The sequence below is a fragment of the Esox lucius genome, chromosome 19, assembly GCF_011004845.1.
Source record: "Esox lucius isolate fEsoLuc1 chromosome 19, fEsoLuc1.pri, whole genome shotgun sequence".
Lineage (NCBI taxonomy): Eukaryota > Metazoa > Chordata > Actinopteri > Esociformes > Esocidae > Esox > Esox lucius.
Window position 1 is genome coordinate 24,790,840 of NC_047587.1, and position 26,370 is coordinate 24,817,209.

The 26,370-nt window shown below is 39.5% G+C and overlaps 2 protein-coding genes across 9 annotated transcripts in view; one reads left to right on the forward strand and one right to left on the reverse strand.

Moving 5' to 3' along the window:
* ttc23 (tetratricopeptide repeat domain 23) overlaps positions 1 to 11,654 on the forward strand; it is a 28,699-nt gene extending 17,045 nt beyond the window's left edge. For 7 of the 8 annotated variants that reach the window (XM_010892700.5, XM_020040378.3, XM_010892702.5 and 4 more), the window contains 6 exons: positions 6,789 to 6,960; positions 7,538 to 7,643; positions 8,212 to 8,339; positions 8,684 to 8,833; positions 11,046 to 11,128; positions 11,391 to 11,654. In XM_010892700.5, coding sequence (XP_010891002.4) covers positions 6,789 to 6,960; positions 7,538 to 7,643; positions 8,212 to 8,339; positions 8,684 to 8,833; positions 11,046 to 11,128; positions 11,391 to 11,538 — 787 coding nt within the window. In that variant the 3' untranslated portion in view covers positions 11,539 to 11,654. The remainder of the gene's footprint in view (positions 1 to 6,788; positions 6,961 to 7,537; positions 7,644 to 8,211; positions 8,340 to 8,683; positions 8,834 to 11,045; positions 11,129 to 11,390) is intronic. The other variant, XM_010892701.5, reaches the window with a different exon arrangement.
* A 73-nt stretch (positions 11,655 to 11,727) lies between these two features.
* synm (synemin, intermediate filament protein) lies at positions 11,728 to 24,182 on the reverse strand. Its single transcript, XM_010892699.4, has 4 exons — positions 23,272 to 24,182; positions 19,958 to 20,082; positions 16,759 to 16,814; positions 11,728 to 16,592 (listed from the first exon to the last, which is right to left on the reverse strand). Exons 1-4 carry the CDS (start codon positions 24,061 to 24,063, stop codon positions 14,494 to 14,496), a joined length of 3,072 nt encoding a protein of 1,023 aa, XP_010891001.2. The 5' UTR covers positions 24,064 to 24,182; the 3' UTR covers positions 11,728 to 14,493.
* Between the last annotated feature and the right edge of the window lie 2,188 nt (positions 24,183 to 26,370).

A 26,370-nucleotide genomic window follows, 5' to 3' on the forward strand; every position in this document is an offset into this window, starting at 1 on the left:
TCCCTACCAAAACATTTAGAGGTAGAAACATTCAGTTTAATTGTAGAGGTACAGTGCAGTCCACATGTGTTTGGACAGTGACACAAGTACATTTTTTTGCTTCTGTACTCCAGCAGTTTGGATTTCAAATGAAACCGTTACTGAGATGTTAATGGGCCAACATTATAAATTTCGAACAGATATATTGTATTTAATTTATGATCCAGAGGAATCAACCCAAATTTCACATTTCTGAAATGATACACATTTTCCCTTTTATTATTTGTCTTTTTTATTCTTCTTTAGCTAAACCCACCACCGAGCTCTACTTTAGTTTAATATATGTACCTGGTTAGTACCTGTTTATAGTCATAGTACCTGGTTAGTACCTGTTTCTAGTCATAGCACCTGGTTCTAGTCCAAGTCAGAATGCAGTTTACCAAACTTTTGTTGGTATTTCTCAAGTTGCTGACAAGATGCAACCAAGTTATTTAACCAAGTGTTACCCTTGTGTAAATATAAATCCCCTGGATTCTTCTTTTCCTCCCAAACAATCATTCTTACTATGTGTGGAGAAAATATTTAATTGCCAGGCTGATTTACTTCTGGTTTTGAACTTTTTAGTTATTGACCTAATAGTGATTTTTAAAGCAATGAGTCACGAGGGGTGTGTTACAGTGGCGCAAAAAAGTATTTAGTCAGCCATCAATTGTGCAAGTTCTCCCACTTAAAAAGATGAGAGAGGCCTGTAATTTTCATCATAGGTACACTTCAACTATGAAAGACAAAATGAGAAAGAAAATCCAGAAAATCACATTGTAGGATATTTTATGAATTTATTGGTAAATTATGGTGGAAAATAAGTATTTGGTCAATAACAAAAGTTAATCTCAATACTTTGTTATATACCCTTTGTTGGCAATGACAGAGGTCAAATGTTTTCTGTAAGTCTTCACAACGTTTTCACACACTGTTGCTGGTATTTTGGCCCATTCTTCCATGCAGATCTCCTCTAGAGCAGTGATGTTTTGGGGCTGTCGCTGGGCAACACAGACTTTCAACTCCCTCCAAAGATTTTCTATGGGGTTGAGATCTGGTGACTGGCTAGGCCACTCCAGGACCTTGAAATGCTTCTAACGAAGCCACTCTTTCGTTGCCCGGGCGGTGTGTTTGGGATCATTGTCATGCTGAAAGACCCAGCCACGTTTCATCTTCAATGCCCTTGCTAATGGAAGGAGATTTTCACACAAAATCTCACGATACATGGCCCCATTCATTCTTTCCTTTATACGGATCAGTCGTCCTGGTCCCTTTGCAGAAAAACAGACCCAAAGCATGATGTTTCCACCCCCATGCTTCACAGTAGGTATGGTGTTCTTTGGATGCAAATCAGCATTCTTTCTCCTCCAAACACGACGAGTTGAGTTTTTACCAAAAGGTTCTATTTTGGTTTCATTTGACCATATGACATTCTCCCAATCCTCTTCTGGACCATCCAAATGCTCTCTAGCAAACCTCAGACGGACCTGGACATGTACTGGCTTAAGCAGGGCGACTCTTCTGGCACTGCAGGATTTGAGTCCCTGGCGGCGTAGTGTGTTACTTATGGTAACCTTTGTTACTTTGGTCCCAGCTCTCTGCAGGTCATTCACTAGGTCCCCCCGTGTGGTTATGGGATTTTTGCTTGCCGTTCTTGTGTTCATTTTGACCCCACGGGGTGAAATCTTGCTTGTTTGTAGGTGACCAAATACGTATTCTACAGAGGAATTTACCAATTAATTCATAAAAATCCTACAATGTAATTTTCTGGATTATTTTTTTTCATTTTGTCTCTCATATTTGAAGTGTACCTGTGGTGAAAATTACAGGCCTCGCTCATCTTTTTAAGTGGGAGAACTTGCACAATTGGTGGCTGACTAAATACTTTTTTGCCCCACTGTATATGGCTAATGTACCAAGGCTAAGCTCTGTTCTCAGAAGGTTACCAACACAATTATAACTGTAAAAAGGGATGTCATACCCCTGGTACACAGTCTCATATACTACATGTTTCAGCTAATGATTTGTCATTCAATTAGGCACAGTACAGAATATTAATTCAAAATGTATTTCATAAGAATCCTTAGGGATGCCAATAATTTGGACATCTATTAAATATTATGAGAAAAAATATCACTTTTTTAAATAAATGTTTTCTCTTTAAAGAGTGTAAAATAATGTTTGTTTGAATTTGGAAAATGCTCTTTGCATTTGTCTTCAAGTTACCCAATAACAATGTACTCGTTGTCTATTTCAAATCCGTCATTGTTTGAGAGTAGATACAGAGTATAGTCAAAACCAAATTAGTTGAAGTATCCTGCTATGCCTTAAACTAGAAAAAGCAATGTCAGCCTGCACAAGACACCAGAAAAAGGTCTCACTAGCCAAAAAGGCACAACAGTTCAACAGACCCAACCCACTTTATTCATTTTGCTCTATATATCTACTTTAATAGATCATTGAGTGGCATTGTGTACACTGCATCATTTTCCCAGTATAAAGAGCTTTCAAGGCACATCATTAGTCAGTATTGGTCTGGTATGCATGATTGAAAAGAGCTGTGTGGGCTGCTTAATAGTTAATGTCCTAATTACATTATCACTCCGCTCTATGTACAGTGAATTTGATTTGTGCTGCAGAAGACCTACTTCCTTTTTTTCCAGAAACAGGAAGCTTGGAGGGTGGCATCTGTGTATCAATTGAAAACACTGGCATTGTTCACATTTGTCAATATGGCCAGGAAGGCAGAACGCTGGCCTGGGCAATGGGTGAACAGAGCTGCTTCTGTTGCATTTGCAGCCAGCCATCCAAGCTGCCCTAAAAGGCTTTGCTGGGCTCTGGTATTTCTGATTCCCAGAAGAGGGGTGGACCACCCCCCTGGCCTATGGAGGCCAGCTCCCGTCAAGGCTTGTTTTGATAATCTGGGATCCATGGGAAAGCTCAGAGCAATTCCTTTATTACTAACCTCAACCACATCCATTTCACTGCCTTAATGGTGCACATGGATGTTTTGATTTCTTCAGTATTTATGAGGTAAATAATTGGAGATTACTATAAGATCAAAGTACCTGCTTTATTGTGCAATGTCTGTAAGGGTTTGGTTAAAGATGGGAGTTTTTCTTGCTGCATTACAAGTCCTTTACCATTTTATTGATGCTAGCAGGATACTTTTTGAGGAAGGCCATGTAGTAGGCCATGGACTTGAATTTAATTTTGAATCTATTAGAGGATCTGAATTTGGTTGAGGCTGTTCGTAGGCTTGATTGATGGAGCCTGACTAGCTACAGCCCCAGAATGGTGAGGGAGGGTGTGAGGCCGGAGACGGAAAGCCTATTGTACAGAGATCAAGAGCTGATCTGATATTGTGTATATTTTTCCATGGCAAAATTCAGTCATGTGAAAAGTAGACTCCCTGGAAAGTTACCATTAACAGATATAAAGGTAACCTAATTTAACAAATGACACTGAAGATTATACAGTCATTTATTAATCAAAATCCAACTAAAATGCAATTTCATAGTGCAGAAATAATATGTACACCCCTAGATTGACAAGGACAGGGACAATCTGGGGCGAGGAATGGTCAGCAGAGTAGTAGGTGGAATCATCAGGTATCATCTTGATCTGCAACACAACCAGGAGGACTTTGGACAGGGACAGCTACGAGCCTTTTGAGCCTGGTACTCTTGAGGTGTGGTCCAAGACCTCATGTCCACCTTAGTTTAAACGGAGCAGGAAACCAGGAACATTTTGAGAGCACATTCCTTAGATTAACAAGGATTTACAATGGAGAAGGAGAACTGACTGTACTCCCCCCGGTACAATAATATAGCAGCGTAAAACCTTGGAGCTGAGACGGGGTTCCAGTGATGCTATGGCCCTATCTGTGGGAGACCCTGGACAATTTCTTAATTTGATCCATTCTGCTGTAGTGTTTTCTCATGTGTGTTGGATTATTGTACTGTTGCAAGATTATTGTTCGGTTCATCTTCAGATACTGGACAGATGGCCTCACATTCTTCTTCCAAATTATTATTTGGTAAAATATAGATTTCATGGTTGACTCTACGATAGCAAGTTGGCCAGGCTGTGAGGCAGCAATGCGGCCCCAAATCATAATGCCACCACCTCCATACTTTACAGTTGGTATGAGGTTTTTTCTTTTCAAATGCAGTTTTTCTTTTTCGCCAAACATAGAGCCTAGCAGAGTAAATTTTTCTAGTTATTTGTGTCTTTACTCAGGTGTCACCTGGCAAATTTCTGTCTTGTCAGGATATTCTTGAGAACAGAGGCATCTTCCTTCCTGACCTGCCATGTTGGCCAAGTTTGTAGGCCTGAACAATTTGGCCTGAATGCCAAGTGCTACATCTGGCCAAAAACAAGGTACCACTAATCAACTGGCTAATACTTTTCCTACGGTAAAGCGTGGCGTTGGGCATTTTTCTCACTGTCAGGGACTGGCAGACTGGTCAGGATTGAGTATGGGATGAATCAAGCAAAATACAGATCATCCAGATCACACAGCCAAGTCAATACTAGAGTGGATTCGGGACAAGTCTGTAAATTGCCTTAAATCCAGCCAAAGCCCATACAACATCTGTGGGGAGACCTGAATATCGCAGTTCACCAACACTTCCCATCCAATCTAACAGAGCTTGATAGGATCTACAATGAAGAATGAGAGAAACTGCCCAAATCCATGTGTTCAAAACTATATATACCCAAGAAGACTACTCAAAGCCGGGATTGTTGAAAAAGGAGCTTCTAAACAGTACTGAACACATATGTATTTCATGAAATATAAAATGTTTTATTTTCAATTGATTGGCACAAATTTCACAGTTAGACTTTATTTTGAGAGTTGCATTTCCATCTCTAGGTGTTCTATAGATAGTTTATTAAAAATGTGTTGATAGTATTACTATCGGTTGATAAATAAATGTTAGGTTAATATAAGAAATATTAAGATAATGAAGTTTAATTAGATTTTGTTAATTTTAAGTTAAGTTTAATAACACAATGTTTTGTTGGTTCATGATTTGAACCAAGTTGGTCACCAAGGAAGAAGAGTATGTTTCCCTAGCCTACAAATTAATTGACATCCTCCTTAACCGTTCTGGGTCAAGGAGCAGAGCGGATTTCAGATTAACTTTTACGGAATTACTCTAATTACCTTTACTGGTGTAGCTGGAACTCAGCTGTTTTGACGGGTCTTTCTGCTTTTTGCATATTTTTTGGGTTGCATTTTTTATAGCTGAGATTTGTGCTTAATTCAGAGTTCTGGTATTGAGTTCCATTCAATTCACAAATTCAACTTCAAATGTAATTAATCACCAGAAAGGATACTTAATTCTTGTAACATGAAGTAGAATATTAAATAGTTGCAATTTAAAAAATTCTACTCATCATAAAACATGAGTTACTATACTTGTAGTTACTAAAGAACATATTATTTTGTGAAATTTTTCCCACAGCATACTCTTTAACCTAAGTACTATTTCCATACTATCTCTGGGAAATTTAGTATTTTTCCCATACTAAACAGCATTTTAGTGATTAATAAAATATTATGGGCAACTCCAATTCTCTCAGGCTTAATTGATGTTATATGTTTGCCCCAGAATACATGATCTTCAGTTTTGAATGCAATTAGTTTAATTGCATATCTCTATATTTTGGTTACACCTGCTAGCTAAGGTAAAATTTAGGGTTACGTTTCGTATAAGTGTTAGGGATAGGGTTATGGTTAGAGATAGGATGAGGTTTAAGGTTGGGGTTAGTGTTAGTAGAAACTTAACTGAAATGTTATGGATAGTCTGTAGATCATTAGTATAGCATGTGCTGATTGACTATCCAAATAAAGTGTTACCCTGCCTTAAAAATCATTCATTATAAAAAGGCCCATGAGCATCTCCTCCAGTGGCAAACTGGAATCGGGGAGGGTCAGTATTGCAACATTGTTAATATGATTTATGAATCCAAAGTGTGACTAGTTATTTAAATTAAGTAAATGCCTTAGCTAAATGCCAATACAGTTCTAAAATAGTTCTGTGACTACAAGGACAAACCAAATTTAGACGTCCTGGTAGGGAGAACTCATAGAATTTTGTATAGTGTCTCAGTGAGTTGCTGGACTTCTTTGGCAGTGTCAGTAAGTCTTTATTTATAATGTGGCTGTAATAGCAACACACCCCTTGGTGTGCCAAAAAGAGAGACCATTAAAGACCTTCTAAAAGAACACAGCCACAGACTGAGTAAACAGTGCTTTGTATGTGAATTCCCTATTATAGTCTCCACCAGGAAGAGCCACTAGTCTGCCAGACCCAGCCAGTGCTAGGCTGATGTTCATCTTAAGGCAGCACACTGCCCAACTAAACTGTACTTAGCTCTCAACAGTGCATTAGGTTCAGAAAAAATCACAAGGCTGCTAATGTTCTTTAATTTCTGTCTCTTCTTCCCTACCTCCACCCCTCCTCCTTCTCCCTACCTCCACCCCTCCTCCTTCTCCCTACCTCCACCCCTCCTCCTCCTCTCTACCTCCACCCCTCCTCCTTCTCTCTACCTCCACCCCTCCTCCTTCTCCCTACCTCCACCCCTCCTCCTTATCCCTACCTCCACCCCTCCTCCTCCTCTCTACCTCCACCCCTCCTCCTCCTCTCTACCTCCATCCCTCCTCCTTCTCCCTACCTCCACCCCTCCTCCTCCTCTCTACCTCCATCCCTCCTCCTTCTCTCTACCTCCATCCCTCCTCCTTCCCTCCTCTTTTGCAGGGTGTATCAGCAGCAAGGTCAATCAGAGGAAGCCCTGAGACAGTGTAACAGGTGTCTAGAACTACTGGAGGTTTTGGAGAGGCCAGGCCAGGCCTGCTCCATATATCAGGACATGGCTTCCATTGAACAGGCCCAAGGCAGAGCAGACAAAGCCATAGAACCTCTGTCTAAGGTATAGGACATGATGTTTCTGATTGTCAGGTCAGGGTGCTCTTCTTGGCTAACTGACTGGGAACATTTGTCTACTGAAATAATTCAAGCATTCAGACATTGCACTATGAACATGCATTTTGTTGATAGGAAATATTTAAAAAAATAACATGTTAAAAAAGTCTAGGGACATACATTGACTCTCATTAAGCCACTACACATGGGACCTGAAGTGATGCCCCTGAGCTTTTGGAATGATAGCTGCAACTTTTTTAATACCCTTCTTAACCCTTTCCCATTCTTTTATATCTGTGGCTTTGTCTCAATTCAACTGCTTCCAACAGCTTCCAAAATATATTTTGTAATTTTTACACATCGCCCATGGAACTTCACAAGCTCTTGTCAGCTTGCAGATAAGATATTACACTCAGTAAATAACATTGAATTCAGTGAGAAGGAAGATTAGCCTTACTACTAATGCATTGAGAAAAGCGTTGCAGATATGAGATCAGGGATGTTTGACTTGTTGCTAGGTAAAGTTCTCCTTGGCCCTTTGAGTGGGATATGTGATCTGTTATTTCATGTGATTTCTGGGACAGGCTCATGCAATAGCTCTGAGTCAGAGCCCCAGGGGTTTGGATGGGGCTCACATTGCTCACTGCCTGGCCCTGGCTTACTCAACTGTAGCAGAGCCCCTCCACAATGGTGAGTCTATTCATACTGCCCTGATGCACTATGGGGGAATTCTTCTTTTTAAAAAAATCTGTTTATGTCAAGCTTGTGAAGTTCGTATGTTTAAAGACAGCCATACTGCAGTTGTGTCGGAAGGGCAGGTTTACCCTCCTCTGAAGCTTATGTAAATACATTCTTATATCCTGGTTTCAGGTTGAGGAACATAACTGCAGCAATCCTAGTGTCAAATGACTTCATAAATGCACTTGATAGATTAACATTGTGCTTCATTGCTTGTTGATTTATCGAAGGCCATTGACTCAGTTGACCACAACCTTTTGCTAGATAGACTCCACTATTTCTAGGGGGGTTGCTACCTGCTTAGTCCCCAGGCCCTTCACTGAGCTGTTATCCACTACAGTCTATGCCCTATCTTGTTGAGTTAGTGCTGCTCAATGAGTGCTAAACTCAAGAATCAACTTCAGAAATGTGCATACCGTGGACTGTTGGACAAAAGAAATTCAAGCAGAAGTAATTAGCAAACAAATAGTAGGTACAGTATGAGGAGCGTAAGTGATTGTGATCTTCTATCTGTGAGTAGAAACAGCAGCACAATACTTTGAGGAGAGCCTGCGTGCATACAGGAGTTCTCTGGGCCCACAGGACGCTGTCACACTCAACGTTCAGGATGACTACTGTCACTTCCTCCTCCTCACTGGGCAGCAAGAGGTCAGACGTACACCCGTAGACCTAACCACACTAATATAATGTCTTCCAGGTTTTTACAGCAGCACATCTGTTCTGTCCTTATAGATATAGAAAAAAATAACAAAAACATCTCTAATGGCACTGTGGGAGGCTGCCTTGCTGATTGTGATGTCCTGTCAGGGATTGTTAATCCTCTATTTGGTTAGCCTAGGGTGACCGGTATTTATGAGACAGAGGAGTCTTCCACAGTAATCTTCAAATTCACTGGTCATCTGATCAGTAGGAATGTAAAGGTGAAGGCACAATTGGAAGCTAAATGCTACAAGCAGTCAGTAACCATTGTCGTTGTGTATGTACTTCATCAGAGGTTTGTAGAGATCCAGAGGGAGTCCCTGCACCTGAAGAGAGAGACATTTGGTGACCTCAGTCCTGAGGTAGCTGACACCCTGCAGCTAATTGGAGGAGTTGAGATGACCCAGGGCCAGGTAAAACAGGCCCACGTCACCATGACAAAGGTAAACACTAACATTATACCTAAAATTGTCTTTGGTTTCCTAACAGTGATTTAAGGCAGGATACAATATTCTGTTAATTAGACAAATAAGTAATTATCATTTTATATTGCCATCTTCTGTGCTACTTAATTGGATAAAACAGGAGATACTGTAGGAAATATATGTTGAGCTTGATGAGAAGGAGTAATGTGTTTACGTGGGGTTATTGTGACCTCTCTCATCCACATATACCTCTGTAAGAATATTGACCTTTCCAATTGCCAAACTATTTTAAGAGGGCACTGCTAAAGGCCAGGAGTCACAGGAATGGCTTCCCAACATTAATAAATCACTGAGAAGTTAGGGTATGAAGCTCATTCTCAGAGTATGTTCAGTCCCTCTCAGAGCAAGCGGCTGTTTCCACCATGGTCTTTCAAGGGTCAGAATATAATGAGAATGTACTGTTGGCTGTGTACACTGAACAGCATGCCACTGTCCAGTATAAATAATTATATTCGGTTCTATTGTGCTGCTTTCTCATGTTGGACATAGGTAAGATGGGTGTGGGGAGGTTGGACAGAGAGGGGAACTTTCCTGACCACTGTTAATTAAAGGGCCATAGGCCCAAATTAAACATTTGTCCATGAAAATTATATAGACAAAATACTGTATTTTATTTCATGAAGCAGACAGGACACTCTCCTTGCTTATTTTGCAAAGAAAATGTTTATTGAATGTAGGAAACATAGGGAGACAGATTTGGAGATGGTAAAACAGGGTGTAGATGGTATTGAATCCTGGTGTACAAAGGTGACCCATGTATGGAGCCAAGAATGTAACCATTGGCCCACTGCTCTGTACAACATAGTTTTCTTATATTCACTCAGAAAACGGATGACAACAAGTTGCCAAGAAGTTTTCAACAATGCTGTTTGGTTTCTAAAAGACACAGTAAATGCTTCAAACCCATTACAAATATCTACAGTGTATACTAAGTGTGCCACACATACACATTGACACAGGTTCTCTGCCCTGGCACCCCCAGAAATACACTGAAATAGCCCAACTCAGATGAATCTCTGCATACTACTAATAACATGTAAGCCTGTAAATGAGGAACCCTTGTTGCTATGTTGTCTTGTTATTGTATCTGGCAGCAAAGGGGGTCCCAGAGTGAATCAGTGCTCCGATACTCTGCTTCTCTACCCGGATAGGACGGTTAACCTTTCCAAATAACCCCTGACAGATAATGCTGCTGTAATATCATGTTCTTTCTCCCTTAATCATGACAACAGCTGCTCTACGGAGCCACAGTGTTTAATTTAGAAATGTGGAGAGAATCCAAGAGGATATCTCAGAAGAAAAATGCTTGTAAGCTTACAATGAGAGAGTTGTACTTATCCTGAAGTTTTTCCTCCATGAGACTGTAGAGGAAACCTGACATTCAAAGATGATGAAAGTGGAAAAAGTATGGCTTACACACTGTAGATTTGTCTCTTTCTGTTTAAGTAGAAGTCCTTCCATTACATAATGCAGAAGGGAGAGCTGATGAAAACATCCATCAAGGCTAATCTGAGTTTCCCTGAGCTCTTCAGTCTCCCTCTTCCATTGCCAGGCAGGAAACACTGAGCACTCTCTTTCCTTGGTTTCTGTAGTTGTGTTGACATCCTGTGATGCTTTGATTGTGGAAATGGACAATCCTTGTCATTGTTTCTTCGTACGTACTGCGTGTGTGCATACCAGTGTTTGATATAAACGTGACTGTGTTTTATGGTTATACTGGACAGTATTTTCATCATATTTTTGTTGACATCAAGTGACTAATTTCCAATGATTAAAGCAATATATTTAGGAATGAAAAAAATTCATCAAGCCTTTTAACCACAAACCGAAGTATCCTAGCTGGTCTGTGCTGGTCTGTGTCTTTCTACTCCCTGGTTGCTACAGGTTATTTCTGGAGGGGAGGTGCTATCTACTCTTTTTATCTTCAAGTGTTTTCATACTGCTCAGCTGCCTGTGTAGTTCTAACTTCTCACATTGTTTGTAGACAACGAGACATTGGCCTCCCTACCTTTTGTAATACATTCATAAGAACACTGTGTTCAGAGTGCTTTGAAATCTCTTAGCCTTTAATCTGACTGGTAAATGACCCAGAAGTATGTCCTTATCCTTTACTATTTATAACATAGTCGTACTCCACAGTGAACCTAGCCCATCGTTGTTTCTGTTTCAGTGTCTGGATATTCAGTGCATTCTGTACGGCCCCCAGCATAAGAAGACCAGAGCCACTCAGAACACAGTGGACATGCTGGCCCAGTAAGTCTGTAGCCTGAACAAACCCATAATGGCATACAACATTGACCTACAGTAGAATACTAGTTTAAATCTAATGCATATATCTGATGCATAATTACTTAGAGATCAACAGAAATGTGCTATTTAATCTATTCCGGGTGTATAACAAGTATAATACTTTACACATATTTGAAAAATAACAATTTCCACAAAATCCAAGGTTTTGGCAAATATAAGTGGGTGTAATGGTGCAGTTTGATGTCATAAATCATTATTGTCACAGTTCTGTATGTTTTTTCCAGGGCACCAGAAGTTGCTGGGAAACAGAGGGATCGCAACCTGAAAACAAGACCTCCTTTCTGTGCAGTTCTACCTTCCTATCGCAGGGCAGGAGGAAATGGCAACATATCCTAACATTTCATCAGGGCTAAGCTAGTTGAATTGTCTTAATAAGAAAATAGAGCCTCCTGTTTTCATTGGACATTCCCTGAGAAATGAACTCCTCAGATGTGGTCTCTCAAACAATAAAGGGATTTCATGCAATGTTGATGTTGTACTTATCTGTCCCATAGTAAAATAAATGACATCAGGCTTTTTAATAAAGACACAAACTCAAAAAATACACTCTAGTAATTTAATAGTTTTTTGCACTATGAACTGGTGTCCAAATGATGGTTGAAAGCATACATTCAGTTGGTGAAATTAGCATAATTAATGTTATCTTTATACTTAAATGTGAATTACACCAAGAGTCATGAGGGTAGCACACACCTTTTGAAACATTCAAAGGTGAGGTATAATAACAATGGGCAATGCCTTTAACAACAGCGTATTGGATAGATAAGAGATGTAATATTACATACAATGTAATGTTTCAAATAAATTGCCTCGTTGACAAGTTATTTAACCTAAAGTTTCATGATCAAACTAAGGAAATTTAAAGGCAAAATCTGTTTTCAAATATATCTGGGCACTTGAGTGCAAAGAAAATAATGTCAACATCTTTGAACTTAAGTGTACTATTTGGTAATTTGCATTCAGGTTTGTCACAGTAATATTAGTCAAACTAATACATTGAATTTTCACACTTATGCTCTGTGATAACAACTCTGTGCTACTTAAGCACAATGTGAAGGTGTTTCTACACTGTTGCATAGGAGAACTCTAAAGCAGCTTATTAAGGAAGACCGAAAGGGGCTCGTGAGTGAAGAGATATTGAAGGTACTTTCACACAAACGCACACTGTAACACAGCAACTTCCACTTCCACAGCAACACACCACACTTAGCAAGCAGTGCTAAGTACTAAACTGGTGATCTGGTCCTAAAATAGCCACGGTGGTATACACATAACTTACCTATGAGCCAAAGTGAATTCTGACACTGGCTCAACCCAGTTGTGTGAACACATGGCCTCAAGCCAAGGAATTCATACAGCCACTACTAAAAGTCTACACATCACGTGCAGTATTATCATTTTGCTACCTAAAAAGTAAATCCAAAAAGGGATTATATTTTTTCCACTCCGGATATCAGCAACCCTCACCACAAGTGAATAAAATGTTACTAAACATTTTAAAAATGACTAGGAAATACAAAATTATTATATATTTATTGTATGTCTTTACGCTCCAGAATTCCTTGGTGAAGGTGCACTTCATGTACACACAACCATTATACCTGTGAATCAATGGGAAATAATATTCTTGCACCACTGACCTTTGTTAAAAACGCTCAGTCAATTTGTTTGGGAGTTAATGGCAGCAAAAGATGTCCTGGAAAGTCATTCTGGTGTTTTCTGATAAGTTGGAAAATACATTTAATTCCATCCCAGGGTTAGGTAGGTTGTCCTAAATCTTTTTACAAGGGCTTTGCTCATTTCCTTTTCCTTCCCTCTATTTAGTTTTAATAAAAATAAGTTAGTGCCTTAGTGCCTGTTGATGACAGGCATACCAATAACATGTCAACAGATTAATATAATGAGAAAGAGATCAACAGCATTGTATTCATTTCACATTAAGATTCACAAGTACCAAAGATACCGCCACCAAATATTAACTCCAGGATGTAAAGACACAAAATCAATAAATCACCAAACCAATGGACAACTGTGTTAGATTTTCCCTATGCTTCACTGAAAATGGATGTACAGATTTAATCTCAGACACAAACCGTCTGCTTATTTTCCTCATTCTTTTCGAGTTCTGTCTTAATCTCTCAAGTTCACTCCACCTTGTTTACAGTCTGTCTGTCTGTCTATTTGCATATTTTGATTGTTTTTTGCACTTCAATTAGCACCTGGGGGCTAGGAGGACCTAAGAGCGTCCCATAGCTACTGAATCTACAAGTAGTGAAAAACTCTTCAGTCAAATAAAATTTGTCCAGGTTACTTCTCACCCCTCTTAAATTGTTTGATTAAAGAATGGTTTTGAGAGACATGGAAGGACGCATCATAAAGCACTTCTAAGGGTACCATACTGTAACCTATGAGTAACATCAAATGTAGAGAAATACAGAATTCCACATTTGACCATTTTCAAAACTAGACAACTCATCAGATTTTACAAGTTGCAGTTGATATATATTTTTTAATATTTCCTGTTGAAATTATTAATAGAGTATGTTTAATTTGACAAGACATGGATCACTTACTTGTACGTGCTGTCCTAAACACATTCTAATTCATCCATCACTACTACTGTATTGGAGGGTTCCATTTATTAACCATAGGTTGTCCCTCAGCTACAAATCACCAGTTCTTCAATGTGGTAACAAATAGTATCAAAGAAAATAATAGATGTAATGCTACTTTATTTCTACGTACATAATGAAAATGTTTAAGACCGTAACATTACCATAACAATGGAGAAAGCTGTGTACAAGTCATGGTATTACAACTTGTTAGTACCAAAAGAAAATATAATAGGAAATTATAACAGTCTCAAAGACAAGCAGGAAGAGTTGTGAATTTACAAACGTCTATATATTTTTTTTTATACTGGTGGTTATAACGTGTTCTCTCATGATTGTTGATATAGCAATTCATGAATCCCAACAAATTGCGTCACCTTAGGTTTTTGCCACTGATTAGTAGGGGAGTATTGTAACTGCCCATACAAAAGCTAACTATAAACAGTTATATTCTGTTTAAATCATACCCAAATAATGTTGGTGACTCCATTCATATTTGTGGCTAAAGCATGAATTGGAGAAAGGACACTTCAAAAGTCTCACCTTAAACTAAAACAGTGATCTAGGAAAACAATGGCCTGGCCACCCATACCAACACTAAGAAAAATGTGTTGATATGTCAAAAAAAACCTAACAATTAGTAATTACTTGTTTTTTAAATTTGGAACATTGGGCAGTTAAAGATTTCATTTGAAATCAGAACATATTTTGGTCAGAGTCAAGATAGACAGTGGCAATTCTTTTCTCATGAATGAGTGGGGGGTCCTGTTCTTGGCCATTATTCACATCCATCTGGAAGGTGATCTTCTCTGATGGCCCTAATTTGATGTGCGTCTCAGTGACTTCTGTCACTGACTCTTCTCCTAGGTCCTTTCTGTCAGTCACCCAGCGCATCTCATTTGTCCCCAAGTTGTATCCTCCCTCTGCTCCAACCTCAGGGTTGCAAAAGTGTAAAGCCGTCATGGACTGCTCCTTGGATACATCCTCCCCCTGCGCCCACAGCAGCCCAGAGTCCTCCAGAGTAGTTGTGCTCTTGAGCTGTGCCATGACAGTCGTTGTTCCATTGTCTGAGGACAGATGTACTTTCTTGATGTCCACAGACAAGTTCTGAGGATGGTCACTGCTGCCTCTTGTGAAGAGGGCCGACTCTTCTTCTTTCAGGTTCTCTGACACTGTGCTTTGAAGCTGCTCTAGGGTTGGCCCCTGCTGCTCTTTGGTGTCAGCAGCTGCCTTGCTCAGGTATCCAAGCACTGACTCCTGCACTGTTGGGGAGACGGTCACTATATGGATGTTTTCCTCTTCAATTATGCTTTCTGGGAAACTCTCTTGGGCCAAGGAATGGTCACCCTTCAGGTACTGGCTTTCTGATGCAGGTCTGTCACCTGCCTCCCCAAACATTTTGTCCTTTGATAGACCGCCATCTTGATAGTACCTTTCATCGGAAAGGTCATCCACCACTCCATAATGTCCATATGACGCAATACCACCACTCTCCTCTGGCTCTGACAGATTTTCATCAGGTGTGGAGACAAAATACTCTTGCAACTCTTGGTGGTGCCTGTAGTATGGAGATTCATTATCTCTTGAATCTTCCTGGACCTTCACAGACCCATCATTCCTGCCATAGTATGCCGTTGTTACAGAGGTTTTCATTACTTCAGCACTGCCCTCATGGTATTTGCTGTCAGGTGGGTCATTCTCCAGTTCCTCAATCTGGAAGTACATTGAAGAAGGCTGGGAAAACTTGGCCTCTGACTTCACAAACTCAATCTCCTCATCGCTGTATCCCTCCACAGGCTCCTCAATGATCTCCACATTGACAGATTTGTTTTGTATGTCCTCATCTCCATGCAATCCAAGACTGAGTAGGTTCTCAATCATGTTTCCTGTTGCAGTGCCCTTTATATCCTCCAGTGTCATGTGTTTCACTCCCTTACTCATTAGTTCCTCCAATGCAGAGTCTTCTGACATATCCAGCTCTTCCTCCACCTTGGACTCCAGAATTATTTGTGTCTTTGTTGACCCATCCTCCTGTTCCGTTTTCTCAACGTGGTAAGTGACCTTGGCATCTGGAGATGAGCTGTAGACCTTCCGGTCCAAACCAACAGGTTTCATGACCTCCATTAGTTCCTCCATAGATAAGGAGTCTAAGACCATCTTATCACTTGCCGTGGTGCCTATAGGGCTGCCCTCTTTGCCGTGCATCTTGACATTCTGAATATGAAATACATCTCCTTTCCCTTCTACTTCAACCTGCTTCTCTGTTTTCTGTGTGCTCTCTTCTGCCTCTTCTGTGTTTTTGCTGAGACTCATCATTGGTGGTGACACTATTTTCACTGTTTTAATGTCAGCAGTGGGTGAGGAAATGTGGCTTGATATTTTGGCTGCGCCTCGAGGACGGTCAAGAGAATCTTTAGTTGAGTGCTGTGACAGCTCTTTGATTCTCACACTCCTCTCCTCCACAACTTTTCTTTCAGAATCTAGATTTGTTTGGTCTGAACTTCCAGACACAGGTTTAATGTTAATGGATGAGGAGCTGGAAGATACAGACTGGGATTTTGTGAATGAAACCATGTCCCTCCTGGCGGCTGGACTCTGATTCCTGTTGTAGCTGCTGCCTGTAACTGAGATAGGGATGACTCTGGAAGGACTGGTGGGACCATATTGAGGTGGTACAGGTGGTCTTCTCAAGTTTGAGGTAGGCTCCATGTATTTCACATCCAGATGTTTTCTTTTATCCTGTCTGGTTGACATGGAAACTCTTGGATTGTAGCATTGTGGAGGAATTGTAATATCTGAAGTAGAGTGTGAAGCGCCACATTCTGTTATTAAAAATCCTTTACATCACAAAACTGGGAAATGTCAATCACTACAAAGTGTATCATTTAATAATACAAATGAATGTTCAGTGTTGCCAATACGATGGAAGCGTAAGCATTATTTTGAAAACATGTATAATACCTATGACTCTTTCTCTTGACTGACGATGATGTTGGTGCTCTCCTTCAATAAGCGCCCTAAAAACAAAAAAACAAACAGACATTATAACTAAGAGTAAATACATGGTAATGCTACAATTGCATGTGCATTCTTAGGTCAATATCGCTTATTTTTCAATGAAGCACTGGTTTGTTTTCAGTTACAATCAACTTGGAGGAGAATGCTGATCATCCTTTCCTGCCATCTCACACCTCCCATTAATAAACACAGACGTAGTCTACCAGATGATGAACACAACTCATAGACCAGGTCATATACTGAGTCCAACAACAACACGTTAGCAAAACAGATTCAAAGACTTTTAACAAACAACATACTGTACATGAAGGTTAACCAGCTCACCTACTTCGGCAAAGCAAAAAATCTGGAAGAATTAGAAAACCAACGTTACGGTAGGTCCCTTTTCTGAAGTTATAACCCCTGTTGAAGTCCTCTGTGTACTACACTAACCAAACAATAATAGCTACAATGCACTGCTGACCGCTCTTCACCATGAAGCTTAATGTGTAACCTGGCATACACACTAACCAACACAATCCTGCTATCTGATCTGGAAAATGTTTGTAAAATGTTCAATTTATTGTTCAATAAATATTTTACACACAATTTGAAATTAAAGATACCATTTGAGAAATATAAGCAAATATTACATGAATAATTACAAACCTTTGGCAAGATGGCAGTGCCCATTTGGCTAAGATGGACTGCCATCTTCAACTTCAATGACATGTTTTGAATGGGGTTTAAGTCTGGAGACTGATGGTCATTGAAATGTAGACTTTGTGCGCATAAATATTTCTTTGTGATTTTTGAAGTGCATGGGGTTATTGTCTTGATACACCTGGGGCAATATTTCAGTCTCCCGGCAGAAGCAACTAGGTTTTTGACTAAAATATCCTGATACTGACTATTTGATCTATTTGGGGTCACTTTCTGGTCTACGACCAAATTAAAGAAATTAAAAAAATATATCCCTAGATATATCACACTGTGGATAACATTAATAATAATAATAATAAATGTTATTTATAATGCACTTTATATCAATTAAATGACCTCAAAGTGCTACAATGCACTAGCCTAAAAGCATAGAACAGCGACATTAAAATAACACAATTAAACAAAAAAGGCTTTTCTAAAAAGATGGGTTTTCAGGCCCTTTTTAAAAGAGTCCACAGTCTGTGGGGCCCTTAGATGAACAGGAAGAGCATTCCACAGAGCTGGTGCAACTGAGCAGAAGGCACGGTCACCCATTGTTCGCAGCCTTGTCCTCATAGGCTGTAGGAGGTTAGCCTGTCCAGAGCGGAGATGGCGTGAGGCAGAAAGGGGAGTGATGATTTGTTTGAGGTATAATGGTGCAGTGCCATAGAGACACTGATGGGACAGAAGGGAAACTTTGAATTCAATCCTGTATTGGACAGGAAGCCAGTGAAGCGATTTAAGGATGGGAGTGATGTGGTGGTGCTTCCGCACCCCCATCAGGGTCCTAGCAGCACAGTTCTGAACGTACTGCAACGGCTGGATATTCTTGCTTGGGATCCCGATGAGGATTGAATTGCAGTAGTCCAACCTGGAGGAGATAAAGGCATGCACAAGTTTCTCAGCATCTGGGAGAGTAAGTGTAGGGCGGAGTTTTGCAATGTTCCTGAGGTGAAAGAAGGAGGTTTTGCACAGATGTTTAATATGGGCGTCATAAGTCAAATGGGGATCCATTCTAACACCGAGGTTTGTGACTGAGGATGAGAGGTGGATATCGTGACCAGAGAAGGTGATGCTGGTGATGGTAGATGACCGGGTTTGGTGTGGAGTGCCAACAAGAATGGCTTCCGTTTTTGAACTGTTTAGTTGCAGAAAATTATCCGCCATCCATGTCTCTATCTCCTCCAAGCAGATGGAAAGTGTGGAGAGAGCTGTAGCCGGGGTTGGGTTTGTTTTGATGTACAGTTGCGTGTCATCAGCGTAGCAATGGAAAGATATTCCATGCCGGCTAATGACATGACCCAGGGGGAGCATATACAGTGTAAAAAGGGTGGGGCCAAGGACTGATCCTTGAGGGACACCACAAGTGACAGAGTGTGTGTCCGATTTAGCACCACCCAAAGATACATATTCTGTTCTGTCCGTGAGATATGAAGTAAACCAAGCCAGAGTAGTGTCAGAAAGTCCAATGGAAGAGTGAAGGCGGTTTAAAAGGATATGGTGGTCCACAGTGTCAAATGCTGCAGTGAGATCTAGAAGGATGAGAAGTGATGGAGATCCAGCATCAGCCGCCATCAACAGGTCGTTGGTGACCCTGACCAAGGCAGTTTCTGTACTGTGGCCAGAGCGAAAGCCAGACTGGAACTTCTCATAAAGACTGTTTGTACTGAGGTGATTGTGAAGTTGCGCAGAAACTACCTTTTCCAACACCTTTGACAAAAAAGGGAGGTTGGAGATGGGTCGGTAGTTGTCAAATACTTCGGGGTCAAGGCTGGGCTTTTTGAGCAGAGGTTTGATGACCGCAGTTTTCAAAGATGCAGGGACTTGGCCAGACCGAAGAGACTGATTAATGATCTTGGTGATCATGGGACTTAACACAGAAGAGTGACTTTTAATTAAAATTGAGGGAAAACGGTCCAGTTCACAGGTGGAGGGCTTCATCTTCCTCAGGAGAACATCAATCTCATGTTGATTAGTATCCATTAGATGTCAATATTAGTGAAGACTGGGTGTAGGAATGCTAAGTGCCCTTGCCAAATGCAGGACAGCAGAGCAGTTGCTTAGTGAAATCCCTATAAATACATTCCAAGACCAACAACACTGTACAACTAAAGGGTCTCTGATCGCAGAGGCAGAACCAACCTCAACAAGAAGTTGACATTATATTACAAAAAATGCCAGCAGTGTCAATTCCTGATAATATAAACAGCAATATTAAATATGATATTTAGTTTTTATCAGAATCCTCTCAGCTCCTCTCATTACCAAAGATATTAAAAGGGAGCTCTTCATACATTGTAACTCATGAGGCAGAGCTAATGTCACAGAAAATATTTAACCTTTCTTAGATCCTGTGGGAGGTAAGGTTTTATTTACTGTTGGTACAGTAGCAAAAAGTTCTCTCCTCTAAAAGTGGAGATTAAAAATGTATGCAAGGACTAGCCATAGCAAAAACACCTACCTGTAGTAAGCAACTTCCATGCCCAGGTCCATCTTGACCTGCAGTAGCTCCTGGTGGTCTCTGACCTTCTCTGCCATATTGTTGGCCAACATTTCTCGCTCTCGCTCCAACTCCTCAATTATCACCTGAAAACACGGAATGGAATGTAACTGTGATTTCATACACTCTTTTCTAGCCTGTCCTACATATTTACATGTGTGTGTATAGATTACATGACATTACATTACATTAATAGATGGTTTATAACCAATACACTTATTACCTAATCACTTCCTTTTAGTATGTCATGAATGTATGGATTCCATTGAAGGTTTGGTGTGTCTAACTTGAAAGTGTCACATGGTTTAAATCAATTTAAATCAAGAGAATTAACCTTAATCATTAATCATTTCACTTTGGTCAAAAAAATTATCTGGATTGACAACTATAGATTTTAGTATGGCATGGGTAGACAGTGAGAAATCCTTTTCAGATGTCTTATTGGTCTACTCCTATTGAGGTCACATAGTAACAATTACTTAAAGACATAATTATTTAAGACATTAAGCTACCAACTATTTCATTGACTATGGGAAAATGTAATGTATGCACACACATTTCAAAATATAAACAATAAAAAATACGTTTTTCACTCCAAAATTCCAGGCACAAATGTTAGTGTCATTTAAGGATGCAAATGGTACATCCTAACTACAATATTAACAGATGTTTATGGCCACACTGTTACTGTTCACACTTACATTTTGCACAATCAGTGCATTCATCTTAAGATAGCAAGATGGGACAACCAAACAACACCGTATTTGAAGAACAGTTGTTTTAATGAAGTAACTATCAGCAAAGGCAATGCTAGAAAATAAAGTTTTTCTCATCTCAACCGATCTGTTTGAGTTCCTGGCAGGACTGTTTGTGTTGTACACCTGTGTCAAGGCCACTGAGACATTCCCTGGTTCACTGTCACATCTCATTTGAAGAAGGCAAATGGATTGGCAGAATCGCGCGTGATCCCACTAACAGATCAGACTAATCAGGTTAACAACCCTCCCTGTAAGTCTAGTCTGTTGGGTCACATTCTGATTATGTGTTTGTAAAGAAGAACCCACAATTGTTCCTCAATGTGACCTCACGTGTGATCTACTAATGACATTTTCTCCATTATAGCATTTTTTTTAAAGCACGATAGATGTATTTTTAACTTATGGTAGAAAATTAGCCAAGTAGCTTTCCTAGAGTTCAAAGCATGCAAATGTATCTAAATGGGATGTATGACTGGTATTCTTTCGCCTCCCACTTGGCTATGAATGTAACAGTAGAGTGACATACGGTGCCCCAGTGGATGAGTGTCAGGCTCAATTCCAAATAAATGTCCAGGAATTTGAAAAATAAGACATCACTTGATAGTTTAAGACAGTTATATCCATGATGTACATTCAAATCAAATTTGTAAATTATAATCAATTCAGTTAGTTGTATGTACACAGGTGAAATGATAGACCGGTATAGTGTAGCACCATAGTTAGTGGGGCACTAAAGAATAGTCTATGCAACAGCTAATTGGTTTAAGTGGCTGGTGCAGCTAACAGCTGTGCTATGTTTGGATATTCAGTCCTTTCAGTCTGCACGGTAACAATTAACAAGTGCAGCATGCACTTTCTGCTGTAGTAATGAGTGTTAAGCTGCCACCTTCCTGATTGGGCCATTTTAATGGGCCTATAAATAAAAACTGTTCCATTATTTCAAGAAATTGCCTTACAAAAATGTGCGGTGACATCATTTATACGAGTCTGATCCCAGAGGATGCACCCTCATAAACAACATAACCCAAAAAGATTGTATGGCTGTGCTTGTAGCTGAACACTTGGTTACAAGCATAAATCATTCAGTTCCAGGTAGATGGTGTAGATACCATATGAAACACAAAACGGTTCTACCTGGAACCAAAGGCCCTGTAACAAAAAAGAGACATCCTACAGGGACAGCTGAAGAACTCTTTTGGAATCATGTTTTTTTTATTGTGTGCTATAACAGAATGTCACTCCTCACTGTGTTCCCAACAGGCTGGTCAAGGAACAGGTGCTTGATGACGGTTTGAAGTAATTGTGCACATTAAGACTTGCTTATATCTAAAATATGTAAATGTAAACAGTCCTTGATTATTCATGCATATTACATATTTTAATATAACTGTAATCCTATTCCTAATGCTTATTACAATAATGTTCAATATTGCAATTTTGGGATTTGGTAAGGAAATCATAGACCTCTGAAAGTCAGGGTTCAATCTTAAAGTTGCATTCCAGGTTCTTAAGCTCTGTATAATTCGTATAATATGATAATAATGTGATATTCGTTTAACTTCATTACAGGTAATAACATACAGATTGTGTAGTAAACTGTTGAAAAATGTATTATACAAAAAACAGAGAGATATTTATGCTCATGAGCCTGACTTTCAATACTGTTTTGCACTGTTTCAATACAAAAACAATCTAGTGCATCTTTAACATGTTTGTTTGATGACAACATTACAGCCCAGAATAAAAGGAATTACATTTAGTCCTAATAGTGGGCTAAAAAGATCTATAAAAAAAACATGCCCGTACTAAGCCATGCCTCCAGTACAGTCCTTTGCTACACTGCAACATAAAAGGTTTCTCCAAGATCCCCTCAATTAACAAAAGGTGCAAATATAAAACACTGACTACAAATGGTTCCTTGAGGACCTCCAGAAGTTCCTTGCGAATCTACATGGATAATCCCCATCCTGTCATTCTCTTCAAAAAGGAACTACAAGGCCCCATAAAATAGGATGTCATTCAAGATTCACATGTAAATTCCATAGTTCTGGCAAAACCTTTGCTGCTCTTTAAATGTATGTGGGACAATATAATTTGTGATTGAAGTGCATGCGCATCCGCTTTTGTGCTATTTAACTAAAGTATGTTTGCTGTATTTTAAAACTTTAGAATTATATTTTAAACATTATAATGTATGCTATTAAATATCTCATCAACTTTCAGGCATATTCATTCACGATATATTAATATTCATGTAAAACATAACTATTGTTAATGTTGACGTAGGCCAAATAAAAAACTCGTTCTCCTCAGAGGGTGTGGCACTTGGAATACGAAGAGGCTGAACTATTTTTGTACGCGACATCCATCACGTTGAAGAAAAGCCTCCTATAATCCATGGCAGATACAAACATAACACTAACATTTGCGAATATATTTCTATCATTTTAAAATTACAGCGTAATCACAGAGCTGGATAAACTAATATTTGATGCATTGCGAACTCGATTTTCTCACCTGATACTGTGTAATGTCGCAATGGAAGTTATCCTGCATGTGTATGAGCTGTTCCTCTAGGTTTATTTGAATCTGAGCTTGTTTTTCAGCCTCTTGCCGTAATTGGTCAAGCTCAGAGACATAATGCATCTTTTCCCGTTGGATATCATCCAACCTCATTTGGTCCGCTTTGATGGATTCCTCCATATCTTCGACCTTCCTCCGATACATCTCGAACGTGTCCATCCATCCTTCCGACAGGCTAAGGGCGCACTCTTGTATGTCTTCCATCGAAACCGCCGGAGGGCCATGGTACCTTTGGGTAAAAATAGGTCGAGAATAAGCCTGGTTTCGGAGATTGGTAATTTCTTGTCTGTGCGAATCCTCAATACGTTTGTACTCATTCTCAAGCTGGAACAGACGTTCTTCAAGCGCCCTATTGGTCTGTTGCGCTTTATGAAGCTCCTTTTCACTGCCTTTTAGTTCTCCACCTATGTCTTTGCATATTACCTGCTCCTCACAACACATCGACTGCAACATCTGAAACTCTTGCCAAAGCTTTTCTCGTTCCATCTCAGCTCGGGACTTTTCAAAGGATAGTTGTCCAACCATCCTTCTCAAATCCCGCATGTCGTTCATATATTTGCTGTTCCATTCTACTGCTTTTTCTTGTCTTATCTTATTTATTTCAGATATGAGGATCGAATTTTCATGCTCCAACTGCTTTGTTCTGGATAGGTATTGGCCCAGGCGGTTGTTGAGCTCTTGTAATTGATATTTTTCGGCTTCAAAGCTTCTCCTGAATTGTAACATTGTGTTATCGATAAGTTACTCCTTTGCTTCTTTTTATTTTAGTAAATAATGTTCAAGCCCTATTTGTTCATACGTGGGTGAACAGAGCAGTGATGCAACTGTGTAATAATGAAGGCTTGACTTGTCAAGTAGCCTGAAGTGCAGAAGGTGGGCGGGGGCTTAATTATGGGTTCAAGCGTCCGTTATCCTGGCTTGTAGTCCTTGTCTTTTGCTATGGTGGGCTATAGCGCCACTGAATGGAGAGAAATGTAAGACGCAACGGCGCACCCATAGAAACGGAGAGTTCTTTGGAAATAACCTGTTATTGCATGGATGTTGTCAAGGGAGGATTCCACCATTTTACTGTAATCAGTGCGTAATTTGTGCCGGATCCAGACATATTCGGGACCTCCGGATCCAGATCCGGGATTTGGCGAATCTTATCCGGTACCTAATGGGACCTGCACGTAATTTGACGGATAAGGTTATAGGTAGTAAACAGAGTAATAATGTTACTAATGTCATTAGAGTAATAATGTTAAAATAACTTAATAAAAAGGGCATGTGTTCCTAACGTTAGAAATAACGTCTTAAAAACAATCAAATGTTTAGATTTTTTTAAACCAGCAGGTCAGACGGCCCAGGGGAGGAGAGTTCCTCCATGGCTGTTATGTGAAGTATTTTTGAATAATAATCAGAAAGGTAGCCTATGTTTAAAATATGTTTTTCTCAACTTGGCGCAACTGAAATGATAGGTTCCTATAGAACGGACTCAGAGGGGACTCCATGGTAAAGGAATTAAATAGATTTTTTCGAACTCGTTTTAGTGGGATTACAGAAATACTGAACGGGGGCTTATTGCAAAATTAGAGTTTTGCTTTTATTACATTTTATAAAGGTCCAGATTCAGAGCTTCGTTCTGGTATATAAAACAATAACGTTTGATGAAGTTATGAGAAAGATATGCTGCTTTAAAAGTTGATAATCTGCTCTACTTAGTTCTGAGAAAAAAGCCTTGAAAGATTCACACATTCCAGAGAGCTGGTCTTTGTTTACGCCCATTCAGCTTAGTTCACACCCTCTTAAGGCCTTAACCCCACCCAGCTCTTTAAGTATTCCAATGGGAACACTCTGGCCAGACTGGTCTGGTTGGTCTCTAATAAACACATACTATATCAAACTAAATAAAATAAAAATTAAAAAAATTCACATGGACTGATATATCAGGTATAAACGTTAAAGTTAAAGTAGCTTAGCAGCAGGTTTCATAATAAATAGTAGCAGCAGTGTAAGTGCACACAGTTTGAGTGCAGGTGGACAACCACTGAGGATTACCTAGCTAGCTAACGTTAACAGTGAAGTCAGTAGCTATAGCTAGATAACTAGCAATACAAACAACTTCGACAACTGTTTAAAAAGAAATTATCTGTAACTAGTTAGCAAACATTACACTTACCCGTATACATGTAGGAATGGCAGACTGAAAAAAATATTTATCCTCTGATTACATACAAATCCTTGGTTGTTTGCATTTAGCCTGTTGACCTCGTTTACAATGCGTCTTTTCGCTACTGATCACACTCAACGCATTCAATATTCCAAGAATCTATGCATCTTTCATTTTCTTGTAAATATAATCCGTGGACAGTTGTTTTGTACAAGAGGAGCTAGCGTTTTCTTTCCACCATTGGCACTGCAATGAAATGCCAATATTTTGCCTGAACGTTTTGAACAGTATCAAAGTCTGGTATTTCCTCATGTAGTCCGATTAATCTTCCAAGTCATGGCATCATTGTACTCCAGAAAGCAGTATGTGACTTCAGATTTGTTGATAACACCAGAAAAATTCAGATTACTGACAAAAGTTTGTAAGTAGAAAAACATTTATATGTTTTGTAAACATATAAATGGCAATGTACAGCAAGAATTTAACGTGTGAAAAGTCGTTAAAGGGTGTTTGTATGTTTACAGATTAAATTTCACGCTTACATGTTTTCATGTTTTACATCTGACTTTTCTTACGATTATACCAATTTACAAATTTATTTTCTTACTATCCTAACAATACGTACTCTTAACATTTTGGCAGATATCTAACTCCATAGATGTGATTCACAGCTGTAGCAATGCGATCGTAGTTGTCCATTTTTGAAAATCTGGGGATCACAATGATTTACTGACCAAGCAGTCGTGTTGTTGACAAAAGCCGGTTACTTGATAGACCAATCAGAACTCAATATGTCAGCATGTCCAGCCCCTTCATTATCTCAGCCAATGGAAATAAATATCCTGTATTTTACGCTGGTAAAACAAGGGTTTTAGTTTTTA